This window comes from Hypanus sabinus, chromosome 6 (genome assembly GCF_030144855.1).
Source record: "Hypanus sabinus isolate sHypSab1 chromosome 6, sHypSab1.hap1, whole genome shotgun sequence".
Taxonomy (NCBI): Eukaryota; Metazoa; Chordata; class Chondrichthyes; order Myliobatiformes; family Dasyatidae; genus Hypanus; species Hypanus sabinus.
The window spans coordinates 47741094-47759050 of NC_082711.1; the positions used below are offsets into that span (position 1 = coordinate 47741094).

The window sequence follows — 17957 nt, forward strand, 5'->3', positions numbered from 1 at the left end:
AGCTTAGAAAAATAGAGGGCTATGGTATTAGCAATTTCTAAGGTAGGGATATATTCGGCACAACTATGTCGGCCGAAGGGCATGTATTGTGCTGTAGGTTTTCTATGTTTCTACTAATGGCAGAGGGAGGCATATTCCAGGGCACGAGGTTTCTGATTTTGAGGGTGGACATATCCACTACGGTGCTAATACTTCCTAATCTGTTCTGAAGCTTCCCCAATTTACCATGGCAGTTACTCCACAGCTGATAACAAGGGGTCCATTGACTTTCAGGCATGTAGCAGCAGAAATACTGAGACAGAGGGTAAGAGAACATGGTGCATTAGATGTTTTGACTTTGCAAGTGGGCTTGTGACTGGAAGTAGAATCCTTAAATGGATCCAGTCTCAACGATCATAGTAGCAATGGTGAAATCATGATGATTTAACTTAAGTGGATCCAGGGTCAATTACTTGTCATAAGACCTAACTTTATTAACTGTAGTAGTTGAAACTCCCACTCCGCCTAGTTTCTACCAAACACAATATTATAGCAGAAGCTGAAATTCCCTCCTCTTTTCTTGCATATCTTTTTCATTCAGTCATTCTTTCCGAGAGAACTCCACAGTTCAGGGTGACTCACTGATTTGCATTATCATATGATTCTCCAGCTGAAGGCAGTGGAAGGTGGGTCCTCCATCTGTTCTTAAAGCACTCGAGGAAGTGCTCAGTCAGTTCAGGGTCCACTGCCTCTGCATCCTGCCCTTTTATTCATACCTGATTAATTGTACATTTAACAATTGTTTGTCAGGAAAGGCTTTACACTCAAATTCAGTATTACCCACAACTTTTCGGTGACCTTGGTGACGCATGGCTGACAGCTGGAAGACCAGGAGCAGAACTAAATTATCAGTGGACTCTGTAATCTGTAGAATTTTTTCTTAGTTTACCTCTTTTTATATGCATTTATATGAGCAAATAACAAGCTCCAGAGAGATCAAGAGATCTATTTTTACACATTTGCTAATTATGACCCTTGATTCACCCTTCACGGAACCCATGCGGCTGGCATCCATTCTATCAATCTGCCATGTGGACTCAGCTGAAAAAGAATCGCTAATGAAATTTTCTAGTTTACTGCTCATTAAAACAATCCACTAGTACTGCACTAGGAAGCTGTTCCTCTGCTCAATAAAAGGTTGTTTCTAAATATATTCCTGACAATAACAAATGTTATTGTCCTCCACCCAGATAAAAATAATACCTGTTACTTCCTACAAGTTGAGCAGCAAAAGCTGTGTAAACATCCTTCCCTCAGCAAACATTGTTACATAATAATCCAGCACAAGAATTCAAAGCAGAGCATGAGGCTGAAGCACAAACACATAATAAAGGAATCTTTGCATTTACCTTGCACCTGCGGAAGTGGTAGACCACCAGCATAGCAATGAAGTCCAATAACATGCAGAAACCTTGGAACGCGATGATGACAATGCGTAAGTGTTTGTCTTCCTCTGCATGGCAGGGACTGTCATCCTGACATGAGCTGCACCCATTCCTACAAGGAAGGCACTCGTACACACTTCCATGCTGGCCAACGGAGTTCTCTTTAAACTTGCCTGAAAAATACATTGCAAACTTTTAGGCCTTAAAGAAAAGTTGATGTTCTAAGAAAGTTCCAAGGCATAAATCAGAACCATATCTAATTTGATGTAATTTAATTTATTCAGAATATTCCTAGTAGAGTCCTGAATAAACAGTTTGATAAAGTAGCCCTTGTATGTTTGCTTGGTGCTGAACCACATGATATTGTGGATACTATACCCTTTATACTGGGCTATGAGCTGCCTACAAGATGGCCAGACAGATACAGCAGAATTGAATTCCTAGGTCAGAATGTGCTGTAAGATTCAAGCAGTCCCTCCAAGAGAAAGTAATACAGAAGCAATTGTTTGTAAAATAAGAAACGGTTATAAAAAACAATTAGTTTGAAGCCAGCTCATTTATTTTCTTAATAATCTGACATGGCAATGTAAAACATTGTGATTCACAATAGGGCCACTACACAGCTGATAGATTACAGAAACCAGCAAGTATAAAATGGAAGACTCAGTGGGCAGAATTGACCAGAGTGAGAGCTTTGGAGAGCCTTTCAGGCCACTGGGATTCTCATCTTGTCCCAGACATACAGTACACATATATCTATTGAACCGCAGAACTGTAAGATGAGGTGAAACCAGATGTTAACATGTCTACATCCCCACTCCACTGGAAGACTCACCATTACGCCCAGCAATAAAATAGCGACACATTGAGGAAAGGGACTTGATGTACATTGCATCAGGTGTTTATTTCACGCCAAGGCTGCATCCTCTTTGACAAAGATACGTATTTGAACTAATTTGGTTTAACTCTTTATTTGTAATTTGAAGGGTTTTGATTAAATTAATTAGTTTACTTTCATTGTTTCAATGAGGCTTTTTTTCTTTAACCTTTTAAAATCTATTTAAATGATTTTAAAATGTTCCCAGCAGAGAAAGTTAAATAGGTTTGTAGAGTCATAGTTTTATAGTTGACGATGATTAGGAGTAAAAGGCTGCCAGAGTGTTCCAGGATCAGTGGTTGCAAAGCTTAGGACAAGGTCTAATTTAATTCAAGAACTTGCATAGCAATGCATGCACGATGTTTAATTTGATATTAGATGCCAAACCTTCAGAGCCACCGTTAAATACTGTTTCATTCATTCTCACACTGATACTTTGTAAAGACATGGCCATTGTATGTCAATCAACTTCCCATGATGTAACATCATCTACCTTTGTTAGTTCATCTATGCTGTACACAGAATTCTCCTAACCAGAAACAGAGCTGCGCATATTATTCATTTTCATCATGTTAGTGGTCCTTCGAATATCAAAGAACAAAGGAACGCTAGAAAATGTAATTAGCTTCAATAAATTATTTAGTATATGTGCACAGGATTAAAAAGTAGATGATTTTGTCATTCTCAGGCTTGTAATGCATTGGTTTCCAGCGAGCTTCACTAAACAATTACCATCCAGCTGCACCAATCAACACAATGCTTTTGAAATCAATCAGAGATTGTCACCATGGGATACCTTGCTATTTATTTTTTGACAGATCAGATGCCCTTCAGAGTGTGATGAACATATGAAATACCAGTTTTATACTGTGCATTGAAATTGCATTTGGATAGACAAAGAAGGGAAGAGATTATAGGAAAGTTAATGTCAGCCCTGTTATAAAGCTATCCCTGGGATCTTACTTTGCCATTTACAACCTGGATCAGTTTCTAAGTTTCCAGGAATTGACTGTCTCCAAAATTCTCCAACTGATACTCTCAGCACTGAAACACTAAGTGATTTGAATTATAAATTCAGGTTAAATGTCAAAGCAGCCCTATAGAACAGGGTGGAATTTCATTGGGAAAAAAGTCTCAAAACTAAACATAAAATAAGTGCAACATTAGTGTAGATTGTGAACAGAAATTCTGGATAAATTTGCTTTACCTTTCACCCAGAATTGATAAATAGCACAACTAGTGTAAGATTAATGACTAAATTACATCAATAACTTTTCTGTTCACAATCTACACAAGTATTGCACTAGTAATAATACACAAGTGCAGTGCCAGGTACAAATGAATAACGTTACACGGTTGGCATTGTATTCTTCTAATCAAAAGTAGATTCCTGGCATCATAAGGTTATGCAATCATCACAAAAACAAGGAGTAAGGTATGCTGAGTTCTCGGCTCATGTGGTCCTCCTCTCCTGCACTGAGCACTTGCCAAATGAATACTCCAATGCTCAGGATGCCTAGAAACTCACAGTATTTTGGCACTGGTGTAACTTGCTGCCATTTCTGCTTCATTGAACATCCTGTACCTTGTTGTGTAAGAGGCTACTCACAGCACAGATTCCATCAGGAGACTCAGTTGCTTGGAGGGAAGCCATTCACACAGAAGATCACCCCTCCCTCACCCTTATGGCAGACCTTTACATGCTGGTCTGGGAGAGCTCCATAGACTTCCATCTCTGGCATCTTCCTGAAACTTTACATCCAGATTGGGGAATATTTTAAAGTCAACAAGAAAAAGCATTTCAGAGCATATACATTCTCAGATGGAAAAACTTATTTTAAAGTTAACAATATATTTTTCCTGTGTTTAAATTAAATCAATAATGTTAAAGGTAGGTTGAAGAAATGAGTACTAATGATTTAAGGTGTTAGGTAAGTTTTCATATTAAGACTTTCTTCAGGTGGGGCCATGTATCAATTTGCTGTGTCCATATTCCTCCAATACATTTTACAGAATGAAGTTTCCTGTCTCATGCATGGTGGGTGTCCAGCAGATTTACCTCAGCAGTTCTACAGTAGGGATATATCTAAATTACTGAGGAAACTTAAAGGGGCAGAAGTCCCTACTTTATCCCTCCACAATCAGTAGGAATGAGACTCCCCTGACCACATTCATCAAGAGTAAGTTCTTCCAATTTCAGCTAAAGAGGCTCAGTCTCTCTCTCTCACACACACACACACAGTGGCAGTTGTAAGATACCAGTTTTAATGTTAAAATATCGTAATTCTGAAAAACGCCCATGTGATTAAACTCAATTCAATAGTTGTGGTGAGGTACATTTTAATGCAACATGGTAATAGGTACTATAAGTAGACAGTTCAAGAAAATTGCACTCAATAAAGGGTAAATTTTGGGGAATTACTTTAAAAGTGTCTCAACTGACTGTTGTTGAAGCAAGCTAAACCAATGCAATTGTGACTGGCAACTCCTGTATGTCAGTACTTATGAAACCTTAGAGTAAAATTCAGAATGCTTTAACTCTATGGATAGTCAAAACTGTAGGAAATCAGACGTCCCTCTCCCTCCCCCCCCCCACTTTTGTCCCCTTTCTCTTACTTCACCGCGCCCCACATCCTCATCACTTACTGCCTATCCCCTCTCCCTCTGGTTCCATCCACCAATACACTTCACATATTGGATTGCCTCCCCCATCTGGATCCATCTCTTCCTCAATGGTCCTATTATCACTGTCACCTCATATGTGATTTTAGCACCGCAGTCTTTTTGACTCCTCCCATCACCCTCCCATCTGTTTCCACCTTCACTCTTCCTTTTACACATCTAGCTGCATCTGCCTTTATATTTTGATTATTTTGGCCCAAATCATCAGTTGTTTATTCCTTATCATAGAGCTGCCTGACTTGCTGAGTTCATTCAACAATTTGTATGTGTTGCTCTGGATTTCCAGCATTTGCAGAAACTCTTGTTTTTATGCCTTTTTATTTTCCTTCTCTGATTCCACCTACCACCCATCTGCCCCTTACTCCCAACTCCATCCTTCTCCTTCTCCTAATGACTTCCCTTCATCACCCAGCACATCTCCTTGGACCAGGTATCACCTACCGGCCCCTGTTTCAACCTTACTTCTCACCGTTTTATACTGGCCATCTCCCCTCTCCACTCTGGCTTGTTGCAGGAATTTCAACCTGAAACATCAACTCTTTCCCTTCTGCCACAGTCAATGATCAACATACCAAGTTATTCCAGTGGTTCCTATTTAACTTAATGCCTTAACAGTTGTAATATGGGCTGTTGATCACCTTGACATTGTAGGTATCACCAGATTTCAGTCATGTTGGGATCAGTGGTCACTGAAGTTCACTTAGAGTGAAAAATACCCTGCCCTTAACTATGGACTTTCAAGATGAAGGGCAAGATCAAGATTGGTTACTGTCATTTCCATACACAAGTGTAACAGGGAATGAAGTAATTATTACCCTGATCTGATGCAGCACAAAGAACACAACAAGATGAAGAACATAATACTAAAATAAATACAGTAAATATAAATGCATGATACAGGTTAATTGCATGTCTGTAAAGTGACGGTAGGCACAGGAGGATTTGTATGTAAGGTTACTTTGACATGATAAAGTAGTGGTGATGGGGGTGTGGAGGAGTGGGTTTGTGGGGGGAAGATGTTGATTCGCCCTTCTGCTTTGGGAAAGTAACTGTTTTTGTGTCTGGTATGGATGCTACATAGCCTCCTTCCTGACACAAATCTATAAGCAGAGTAGGTGGTGCCCCCCATGGCAGTACTGGGCTTTTTCCAGCACATTTCTGTATACATCTACTTGATTACGAGTAGGCTGGTGCCAGTGATGCGTTGGACTGTTTTGACTACCCGTTGTAGAGACTTCCCATCAAGCAGTTATTAAGGAGTGTGGCGTATTTAATATTTCAGTAATATTTGAGTAATACTGTAAATATATTGTTTCATGAAGTATTTTTGTAACTTACATAATGCATTGTGGGTTATATGTGAAAGTACATAAATGGCATATGTCATCACCCCACCACATGTTACATGCAGGCCTCAGTTAAAATAAATATGAAGTTTGAATTGTATTACTGGCTCTCTAGCTTTCATTTCAATTCATTTTTAATGTTGTAGAGTGACAAATCATACAAAAGAGTAGCAATGAGGTATTTTTTAAATGAACCTGAGATGAATACCTACTTGCTGAAGTGCAGAGGGATGTTCAATTTTTTTTAAAAAAGCACTGCAAGAAGTGGTTAAGTTAAAAAAAAAGCAAGCATAGAATGTTTTATTTTTCTTTGGAGCAGCACATTTTCTTCACAAAACAAAAGGCAATTGAGTTTTTAAAAACGGCAGAAATTAGATGAATTTTTTGGTTCATAAACAATGAGTACTGGCTGATAATAGTTATAAAAAAGCAGAAATGGTTGATTACATCAGGGAGTTTGGAATATGTTTACTGAATTGATTGAACAATATTTTAAAGCAAATGGAATAACCAATGAGAAAAAAGTGCAAATTTTGTTGAGTGTATTGGATAAAAAAAGCACACAGTTTGCTTAGGTATTTGACTGCTCTAACCAAACCAGCTGTAATGAGCTTTGCTGATATCATAAAAATAATACAGGAACATTTAGAACTGAATCCATTACTGATTGCAGACACTTTTAGTTTCATAAGTGGAATTCAAAAGAAGGGGAGTCTGTTTGAGCATATGTGGCTAATTGAAGAAGTTGCCTGAGTATTGTCATTTTGTTATTGGACATATTGAAGCACTGAAAGATCATTTAGTTTGTGGAATCTTACAAGAAAGCATTCAAAAACAGCTCCTAACTGAAGCACAACTTACATTTAAAAGAAAAATTGAAATTACTGCATCAATGGAAACAGCAGACAGAGATGCAATTAAGTTGATTTCAGAAACGAAAGTGAGTGTGAACAAAACTGCAGTATTGCGATAGAAACCCTGTTGTGGACAGGGGCTCACATACGCCAAACCAATGCCGGTTTAAAGTTGAAACATGCAGAAAATGAAATAAAGTTGGACACATACAAAGGGCATGTTGGACAGACAAAATAAATGGACTGCACAGGGAAGAGTAAAAGATAAAAGTCAAATTGCAGTTTCAAAAATAAACACTAACCTGCATGTTGTTGATGAAAAATCCTATAATGATGGGAATGACACAGGGTTGAGTAGCCTTGAGATTTATAATGTGAAAAGGAACAATAGACAAGCAATATGGCTTACACCAGAAGTGAACCATAAACTAGTTAAAATGGAATTGGACACTGGCTCAGCTGTTCCAGTCATTCCACCAAATAAATTTGAACAGCATTTCAGAGATACTGATCTGGAACCTGCAGGTATGCAACTAACCTGTGATGGAGAGGAAAAAAAAACTTCTGTGGGAATAACATGTGTAACAGTGAAATAGATTAACCTATAAGCCACATTTGTTTTGCATGTGGTTAAAAAAAGGAGGGCCAGCATTGTGGAAATGTGATTGGCTAAGACATCTACAACTTGATTGGTGATCCATCTACTATTTTGCATACCACATTCTCTGTAAAAGAAGCAACTGAAAGCAAATTAAGGATAGTACTGGATGAATCCACAACTGTCTTCATGCTGTGCATTATGAATCATTGCCCAATAGATGGCAACCAGGTGCTGGTTCCAACTTCTGTGCCTCCGGTTGGAGAGCATATTGGACAAGGAAGGACCATGCTGCACAGGGGAATTGAGAAAGTGACAAAAGCAGTGGTTCAACTACAACAATTTTTGTTGATAACATATCTGAAAAAGCTTCTGATATGTTAATCAGACAGTTACCTGCAAACTATGACTTACTTTTAAACTGGAACAAAATTCAAGAAGCTTCAGGAAAGTTGCAAGCATTCAGCTTTTGTGAGTATAAAGAACCAGAATCTGCTCTGCATGCATTGTTATTGCATAAACTTCAAGTGGGAGACAAAGAACAGGTTGTAAAAGTAGATGCAAAGACCAAAGCCCCGCTGGATGAAAGGAAGGTAAAAATAATGGATTAAGATAAGATTAAATAATAGACAAAGATAAGAAAACAGAGTATTCATCAGATGATGTTGTGGATGAGGAAACTAAGAGGGGAGATCAGATCAAAAGGGGAACAATAGGAGGATTAATAAAAGAATAGTCCAGTGAAGTAATCTTCCCTTGACCACGATGCACAAACTGTAAAGAATAATAAGAGTGGGAACGAGAGAGGAAGGAGCTGTGACCTGGAGAGAAGCAAGGAACAAAGTAATGTCAGAAAGAAAAGCAGAGAAAAGGAGAAAAAAAAGTGTCTGGAGCTGTCAGACCACTGCTTGCAGTGAACAGTCAACTTCTACTATCACCACAGAGGAAGCCTCACAATGTGAAATTGTTTTCACAGCCAAAAGTCTCACCTGCCAAGCAGAGTGACCTCCTCTGTCAGGAAAGATGTTATTCCGTAAGAGTAAGAAATCCTCACCAATGATTATATCTTTAGGCCTGACTGGGACAATTCAAAAATGTACTATGCTGTGGCTGTCTATATAGCATTTGTATTATATAGTATACTGTGTATATTATTTAGATGCGTTCTATATGGATTTGGAGTTTATAGCTAAGCAGGCAGGAACGTTGAGTATGTAATTTTTCAGTAACACTTGAGTAATATTGTAAATACATTGCTTGATTAAGCATTCGTGTAATTTACATAATATATTAAGGGTTATATGTAAAAGCATGTAAGTGGCATACACCATCATGCCACCAAGTGATATGTGCATGCCTCACTTAGTAAATACTAAATTGGACTTGCATTCCCAACTCTCTTATTTTCTTTTCAATTAATTTTTACGTTTTGAAGTTACAAAACATAACAGGGAGCCAAGTCAATAGAGAGTTCCCAACAACAACCATGGATCTGAATATAATAGAGCTGCTTAGATTTTAATAGGCCAAAGTCATTAAATTAGGATTCTGACAAATTACTTCAATTGAAGTTATCTATTATGGACTGATTTACAACAAGAGTTTTTGAGTTAACAGCATTGGCTCATTTATCCAAGTGAAGAGTAGCATCACTTCCCCTTAGCCATGTATAGCAGTATAACTCTCTAAGAGGTTGCGCAAGAATCACATCTGCTGTTCTAAAAGCTAAATCATAGCATTACACAAGGAAGTTTAATTGAACTTTGAAAACTTTGGAATTTAAGTTCACGCTCCATAAATGACTTTTACAGACAGTTGTGATCCATTATACTGTTTAAATACCATTAGGAAGTAGAAATTGAAATTCCCACCCCAATGCGCAATTAACTATCCTTCACCCATTTCATTATTCTGGGTAAATTACCACTACCCTGATTAGGAAAATCATTGCAGTCTTCATGATGAACTTGTCACTCTTTATGTACACTCTTTTTTTCTATTTAAAATGACTTTATTTAATGTGACCATTCGCTTGTCACCAAATCATGAGCTGGTGCAGTGTTGTCTGTTAACACCTTGTGAAATTAAAATACCAAAATTGTAGAAAACAAGGATTGGCAGAAACACCCAACATTTGAAAAAGTAACATGAATGCAGAGTTGGATTCAGTGGCTGAACCCGATCAAAGACAGTAAGGAACAATGGTGGAAGACCTAAACATGCTGCCTCCCTGCATACAGGGTTAGTTAATAGTTTCATTGCCCATTAATGGATTTCCTGATGTTGAAAAGCAATTACTTCCTAAATATCTTCAGCTGTGGAAAATTTACTTTTCCACACAAACAAGTACACTGCACTATTTGTGCATTTGTAGGAGATACTCAGCATTTCCGATTCCCAGAAGTCTATAATTAATTACCACACGTAGAGTATATGGGTGCTTTTTCGAGCGGTTACCTTTCGGTTTGTATTGCAAATTAATTGCATCAACTGGAGTGGTTTGAATGGTGAAGTGTGAACTTCTCTTTTCAGTCCTATCATGCCCCACTCTCTCCGAACATACCCAAGTCTAGGAATTTTTCCCTGAGGTTTTAGTTTATAGGAAAACTGAACGCACCTTTTTTTGGCAGATTAGTCCAAAATACTCAAATAAAATGAGAGAGAGAGTTATAGAGTAATACAGCAAGAAACAAATCCTGTCCATGCTGACGAGGGTCCCCATCTGAGCTAGTCCTATTTGCTTGTGTTTGGGCCATATCACTCTACACATTTGCAATGCATGTACCTGTCAAAAAACAAATAGTGAAAAGAGCTAATAAGCCAATTCTCCCTTATTGATTTATCAAAGGACAGGTGTACTCATCAGGAAGACATGAATCCTTCTAGAATGACTGAAGTCAAGCTTCATAAAAATAAGACATTAGAGTAAGGTTCCACTGTTACATCATTGATGTCTGGTGGGAACAATCCTAAACAAAGGCCATTCGTGAAGGTTAAGGCAATGTAAGACACTCTCACCCAGGCAATGCAGCCAGGGTTGATCAGGCCCTGGCTTGTGTCCCAGCAGCACCGACCAAAGGTCGCACCTCTTGATCCATAACCATCCGGGGGTTTATTCAGCAGTGTTTGTGATGGTCCTGATGGCCCTTTTCTTTGCAGACTCCGTAATGCCAAGAAGCATGAGCAGCCAGCAAAACCTCTGCACTCCACCTCTATAGGCTGGCATTGTGCCCTCCACCCTGTCTCTGGAACTGCTCTACCAGCTCCTGGCATTTGGCTTTCTAACATTCAAATGCCTCCTCATTCCAGACTTCGAAACCAACTGTCAGCTCTACCTGCTTTGAGGTTTCTGACAAAATGACCATGTCAGGCCTCAGGGATGTTGATGCAATGCAGTCGACTCATGTCGACTCATGTCGCTCAGTCAAACATTGAGAAGGAAACCTGTAATGAAAGATCGTGATATGGAATTCATTGGAGAAACTCTCCTGCTGAGGTAGCACCTCCACCAGATACCAACAAAGAAAACTGGTATTTGCCCAACTTTGGTGTTTACCAGCCCCAGAAATCTGCACAAGTATGAATTATCTTTGATTCAAGTATGCAGTTCAAAATGTGTATCACTGAACAGTGTGCTCCTGTGGGTTCAGATCCCAATACGGTCTGCTCGGGATCCTCAAGCACTTCAGAACTGAGTTCATTGCAGTGATGACAGACATCAAAGAAATGCTCCACAACTTACTAGTGAGAGAGCATTGTTGAGACTACCTCAGATTCGTGTGGCTTTGTGATGACAAACTAGACAATGAGATTGTGGAGTACCACGTGGGAGTGCATGTGTTTGGTAGCTGTCCCTCACCAGCTATGGCAATCTATGCGTTTCAGTGGACAGCTATCTTGGGAGAGAAGAAATTCAGAAACGAAGCACAGAGATACATAGAAACGCATTTCATTGTTGATAGTCTTAAATCATTTGCTAGTGCAGAAGAAGCTGTTAACGTGCTGAAAGCAGCACAAGGCATGTTGGCACAGGTTAATCTAACCTGCATAACTGCATCCAACAATGATCCAACATGTAATGTTTCCCATCTGATATCTGGCCAAAGGGCTACATGTGCAATGGAGAGTATATTGACTGGCTGCATCATGGCCTGGAATGGAATTCCCAATGTCCTTGAACAGAAAAGCCTACACAAAGTATTGGATATGGCCCAGTCCAGCACTGGTAATGCCCTCTCCACCACTGAGCACATTCACATGGAGCACCGTCGTAGGAAAGAGCCTCCATCATCAAGGACCCTCACTATTCTGGCCATGCTCGCTTCTCACTGTTGCCACCAGGAAGGTAGCACAGGAGCCTCAGGATGCTTACCACAAGGTTCCAGAACAGTTACTACCCCTCCACCACCATGGTCTTGAATCAGAGAGGATAATACACTCAACTTCACTCACATCATCATTGAATTGCTCCCACAACCTATGGACTCAGCATCTCATATTCTCAATATTTATTATTATTATTATTATTATCTTCTTTTAGTTTTTGCACAGTTCGTTGTTTTTTGCACTTCGTTTGTCCATCCTGTTGGGTGTGGTCTTCCATTGATTCTATTGTACTTCTTATGCTTAATATGAATGGCCCAGGAAAATTAATCTCAGGGTTGTATATGGTGACATATATGTACTTTGTTAATAATTTGATTTTGAACTTTGAATCTTGATCTTGAACAGGGCCTCCCTCCTGGTGTAATGCAGTCTGGGTCTTGGATGGGGTCTTGTTACTTTCCAAGTCACTGATACCAAAAGACCCTTTCTACATCATTGCATGCTCTTGACACCAGCAGCCTATTTGACCTGCTTGGATTTGCTGCTCCATCAGTATCCAGGGATGCCTCATGGTAACACTTACGGATGGGTTGCTCCATTTCCTAAAGAGAAACTTGAGCAGTGAAGCATCAACTAAAGTTATTGCTGCTGTTGCATACTTGAAGGTCACAGACTCTGCTGGATATGGTGAAGTTGAATTCATCCTGGCAAGCCAAACCTTGCTCTCAAAACAGATCTCACCATACCAAGGCTTGAACTCAGTGCTGCTGTTCTAGCAGTTGAGATGGTAGAAAAGAAAACCGAAGAGCAGGACACAGAACTAAATGATATCAAGTTCTTCACTAATGGCAAGATTGTGATCGGTTATATATTTAATGAAAGGAGATTCTATGTTTATGTACACAATAGGATCCAACATATCAAGCAATCAACTCAAAAGAGCCAATGAAACTAATAAGCTACTAAACTCAACCTGGTTGATCATGCTACAAGAGTGTTTGAAGTTAACTGTAAGACTGTTTCCAAGACCAGATTCTGAGACTATCCTTCCTTTACCAAAATCTTAATGAATTGATCATTGGACTTTTATTTCAATGGTTAAGTTTGACATCCTATGGATGTCAGGTGGGAAATGTTCTGGCCTCTAGAGGTGCAGTTCATTTCAGATGCAGTTCGTTTTGTACGAACATCACTTTCTCCAGGTAGCCTATTCTTCACATCTTTTCCAGCAGGGGTTAATTTGGATTTCAACTTGAAGCACACAGTGGAAAGACATCCCCTCTTTATTTGCCCTTGAAACAGCAATATCTGTGAGAAGTTTTGTTAATACCTGTGAACATTTAGTAGACGTATTTTGAAGGAAGTATTATGTTTATCGCCTATTGTTACTAAGTTATCATTGCACCATGAGTTTACTCTTGTTTAGACAGCATTGTTGTGGAGTGCTGCATGTATATATTACCTTGGTTAACACCAATTGTGATAATAATCAGCAATAGTAGTATTTTCCGGCATGAAATGAGTTTGTATTGAATTTAAGACATATTTTAGTTAACTTTCTGCAGTTTCACAAGTATGATCTCATTTAAAAACCTTTAATCTTGGGAGATTTTTGAGAAGCTGTTTAACTCACTGCATAGCTTTGTATATCCACGCTGCAAGGGAGTAGAGACCCATTCCAGCTTGAGCCAGTTATTACCTACACAGCACTGTTTATTTTTAATCAAGCTGTGCAGATGGATTACTAAACCATTACACACTTAAGATCAATCCCAGTCACTGTGGCAGAGTTGCCACCAAGCTCGATTGAAAGTGGAATTACTAGACATTACAAGCTCAAGAAATCCCTAAAGCACATTGCCTTACAGATAAAATTTTTATTTTTTATTGGTTTTGAGAATCCTGAGATTTCCTCTATCTCAAATTTAGAAGCAAGTTACAACATGCAGCTGCAATGATATGGCACATTTAGCAGACCAGGGACAGTTTTCAGCTCAAAGCCTACCTGATCACAATGAGATCAAGAGGATCAGGGTGTTACCCAAGGAATTGTTTCCCTCTGATGGGCGAAAGTGTAATTATACCCTATTTTACATTTATAGAACAGGAGTCAACTTATGCCCTCATTTCATATTTGATTACTTATTTCATTTTATAGTCACATAATCCTCATTTAGATGATTTCACTGAATGGTAAAACAATACAAGATTCCTCGATCCTCCTATTCCTGTGCTGATTGGTGAAAGCATTTTGAAAATCGTATAACATTTTCTCATCTTTTTCTACCAGTTTTGATTGTGCGGTTTTCTTTGAAATTGTGTACTGCAAACTCTTCTTTAACATCTTTTTGAATCCAATTGCTCCTTCAACGAATTTTGCAAAATAATGTCATTATCTTATGTACATTCTAAGAAAATTTCAGATATTTCAATTGATCACCATCTTGGCAACATCTAGAACTACATGAACTGCAAAGAGTATATTTGATTAAGGATCGCATGGATTTCATTCTTGATGCTGTAAAGTCTTACTGATGATAAGGTTACAAAAGAGGTGAACCTAATCTATCTGAACCACAGAACCATAGAACACTACAGCACAGTACAGGCCCTTCAGCCCTCCATGTTGTGCCGACCAAATATAATCCTGAAAAAACATACTAATCCCACACTACCCCATAACCCTCCATTTTTCTTTCATCCATGTGCCTGTCCAAGACGCTCTTAAATACTCCTAATGTTTTAGCCTCCACCACTATCCCTGGCAAGTCATGCCAGGCACTCACAACCCTCTGTGTAAAAAAACTTTCCCCTGATGTCTCCCCTAAACTTCCCTCCCTTAATTTTGTAAATATGCCCTCCGGTGTTTGCCATTGGTGCCCTGTGAAACAGGTACTGACTATCCACCATTTCTATGCCTCTCATAATCTTGTAGACCTCTATCAAGACCCCTCTCATTCTTCTACGCTCCAAAGAGAAAAGTACCAGCTCTGCTAACCTTGCTTCATATGACTTATTCTCCAAACCAGGCAACATCCTGGTAAATCTCCTCTGCACCTTCTCCATAGTTTTCACATTCTTCCTATAATGAGGTGAACAGAATTGAACACAATACTCTGTGCAGTCTCACCAGAGATTTGTAGAGTTGCCACATGACCTCTCTACTCTTGAACTCAATCCTCCTGTTAATGAAGCCTCGCATCCCATAGGCCTTCTTAACTACCCTATCACCATGTGCAGCGACGTTGAGAGATGTATGGATTTGAACCCCAAGGTCCCTTTGTTCATCCACCCTCTTAAGTAACTGACCATTAATCCTGTACTCAGTCTTCTGGTTTGTTCTTCCAAAATGCATCACCTCACACTTGTCCGGATTGAACTCCATCTGCCATTTTTCTGCCCAACTCTGCAGCCTGTCAATATCCTCTTGTAACCCTTGAGAACCTGCAGCTCCATCCACAACTCCTCCAATCTTCGTGTCATCTGCAAACTTACTCACCCATCCTTCCGCCTCTACATCCAGGTCATTTATAAAAAGCACAAATAGCAGGGGTCCCACGACAGATCCCTGCGGCACTCCACTAGTCACTGACCTCCAGGCAGAATACTTTCCTTCCACAACTACCTTCTGCTTTCTTCCTTTAAGCCAATTTTTTATCCAAACAGCCAAGGTTCCACTTATCCCATGCCTCATGACTTTCTGGATGAGTCTCTCATGAGGGACCTTGTCAAATACTTTGCTGAAGTCCATGTAGACCATATCCACTGCCCTATCCTCAATTTCTTTTGTTACCTCTTCAAAAAACTTAATCAGGCTTGTGAGGCACGACCTTCCCTTCACAAAGCCATGTTGACTATCCATGAGCAAACTGTACTTCTCCAAATGCTCGTACATCCTATCCTTAAGAATCCTTTCCAGTAGTTTGCAGACCACTGACGTAAGACTCACCAGTCTATCATTCCCAGGTTTCTCCCTATTACCTTTTTTAAACAAAGGAACTACATTTGCCATTCTCCAGTCCTCTGGCATTTCCCCTGTACCCAAAGAGGATTCAAAGATCATAGCTAATGCTCCAGCGATCTCTTCCCTCAATTCCCACAACAACCTGGGGTGTATCATATCCGGTCCTGGGGATTTATCAACCTTGATGTTTTTAAGAAGATCCAGCACTTCTTCTTCCTTAATCTCCACATTGTCCAGCACACAGGCCTGCTCTATTTTGACCTCATCCTGATCAAGATCCTTTTCACTTGTGAATACTGAAGCAAAGTATTCATTTAGGACCTCCCCAACCTCGTGACAGTGAAAATAGGAATAGAATGAGGTGGAGGATAAATGCATGGCTGAGGGAATGGAGCAGGGGGCAGGGATTCAGATTTCTGGATCACTGGGACCTCTTTTGGGGTGGGTATGACCTGTACAAAAAGAATGGGTTGCACTTGAATCCTAGGGGGACCAATATCCTGGCAGGCAGGTTTGACAGAGCTTTTGGGGATCCCGAGATTACTACCTTTGAGATCCTGCTTTTCAACTTCCTTCCTAACTCCCTGTAGTCTTCTTTCAGGACGTCTTCCCTTTTCCTACCTACGTCATTGGTACCGATATGTACCACGACCTATGGCTGTTCTCCCTCCCAACGCAGGATATCTTGGACATGATCTGAAACATCCCAAACCCTGGCATCTGGGAGGCAAACTACCATCCTTTCCTGCGTCCACAGAATCGCCTGTCTTACCCCCTAACTGTAGAGTCCCCTATCACTACTGCCATCCTCTTCCTTTCCCTACCCTTCTGAGTCACAGGGCCAGACTGTGCCAGAGGCACGGCCACTGTCGCTTCCCCCAGGTAGGCCATCCCCCCCAACAGTACTCAAACAGGAGTATTTATTGACAAGGGGTACAGCCACAGGGGTACTCTCTAGTACCTGACTCTTCCCCTTCCCTCTCCTGACTGTGACCCACTTGTCTGCCTCCCGTGGCTCCGGTGTGACCACCTGCCTGTAACTCCTCTCTATCACCTCCTCACTTTCTCTGACCAGATGAAGGACATCGAGCTGCATCTCCAGTTCCCTAACACGGTCCCTTAGGAGTTGCATCTCGATGCACCAGGTGCAGATGTGGCTGTCCAGGACACCGAGAGACTCCAGGACCTCCCACAGAAAACCGGCCTCACACACATATTACTTCCTTTTGCAATCAACAACTGCCTCGCCTCATCCCGTTGAGCCGAAGCCCTTTCACTCTGCTGCCTCTCACTCTGCTGCCCGCTGGATATGGTTGCCTTCTTTTTAAACCGTTCGCGCTCAACTGGCTGACATCACACGCCTGCGCAGTCTGTCCTCTCTCTTCCCTCCAGAACTCAAAATGTCTTCCCTCTGGAAATCCTTAGGTGCTCTCCCGCTGCCTTCTTGTTCTGAATCCAACAAAACAAATTGATCTGAGAGTCATTTTATTTGTTTATGGGATATGACCAATACTAAGAAAACTTCATTTTTACAGAACAGATTAGACATCAGCATACCACAAAAAGGACAAATGATATTAGATCTGGTATTTATCCATTATTAGATAAAAGCGTGTCTAGAAGACGTAATGCTTGCAAATACTATCCATACTGCTGGTATTCTCTGTTTTAGTGATACTGTACATGCATGGTATCATGCAGGTCTGTGCTGGGGATCGAACCATCGTCATATGTATCTGAGAGTCTGAATCATGGAATTGTATACCATGGAAACAGACCCTTCAGGGCAACTCATCCATGCCTAACTGAGCTAGTCACATTTGCCAGCCATGTAATTGTCTAAATATACCGGCCTCTACAATTTCCTCTGGCAGCTTCTTCCACGT

The 17957-nt window shown here is 40.2% G+C and overlaps 1 protein-coding gene across 1 annotated transcript in view; it reads right to left on the minus strand.

Annotated features, from left to right (window-relative positions):
- The window catches only part of gpr158a (G protein-coupled receptor 158a), a 576558-nt gene that overhangs the window by 193138 nt on the left and 365463 nt on the right, over positions 1 to 17957 (minus strand). The window contains exon 4 of the mRNA XM_059972060.1: positions 1389 to 1597. Within this exon, the coding sequence (XP_059828043.1) occupies positions 1389 to 1597 (209 nt within the window). The remainder of the gene's footprint in view (positions 1 to 1388; positions 1598 to 17957) is intronic.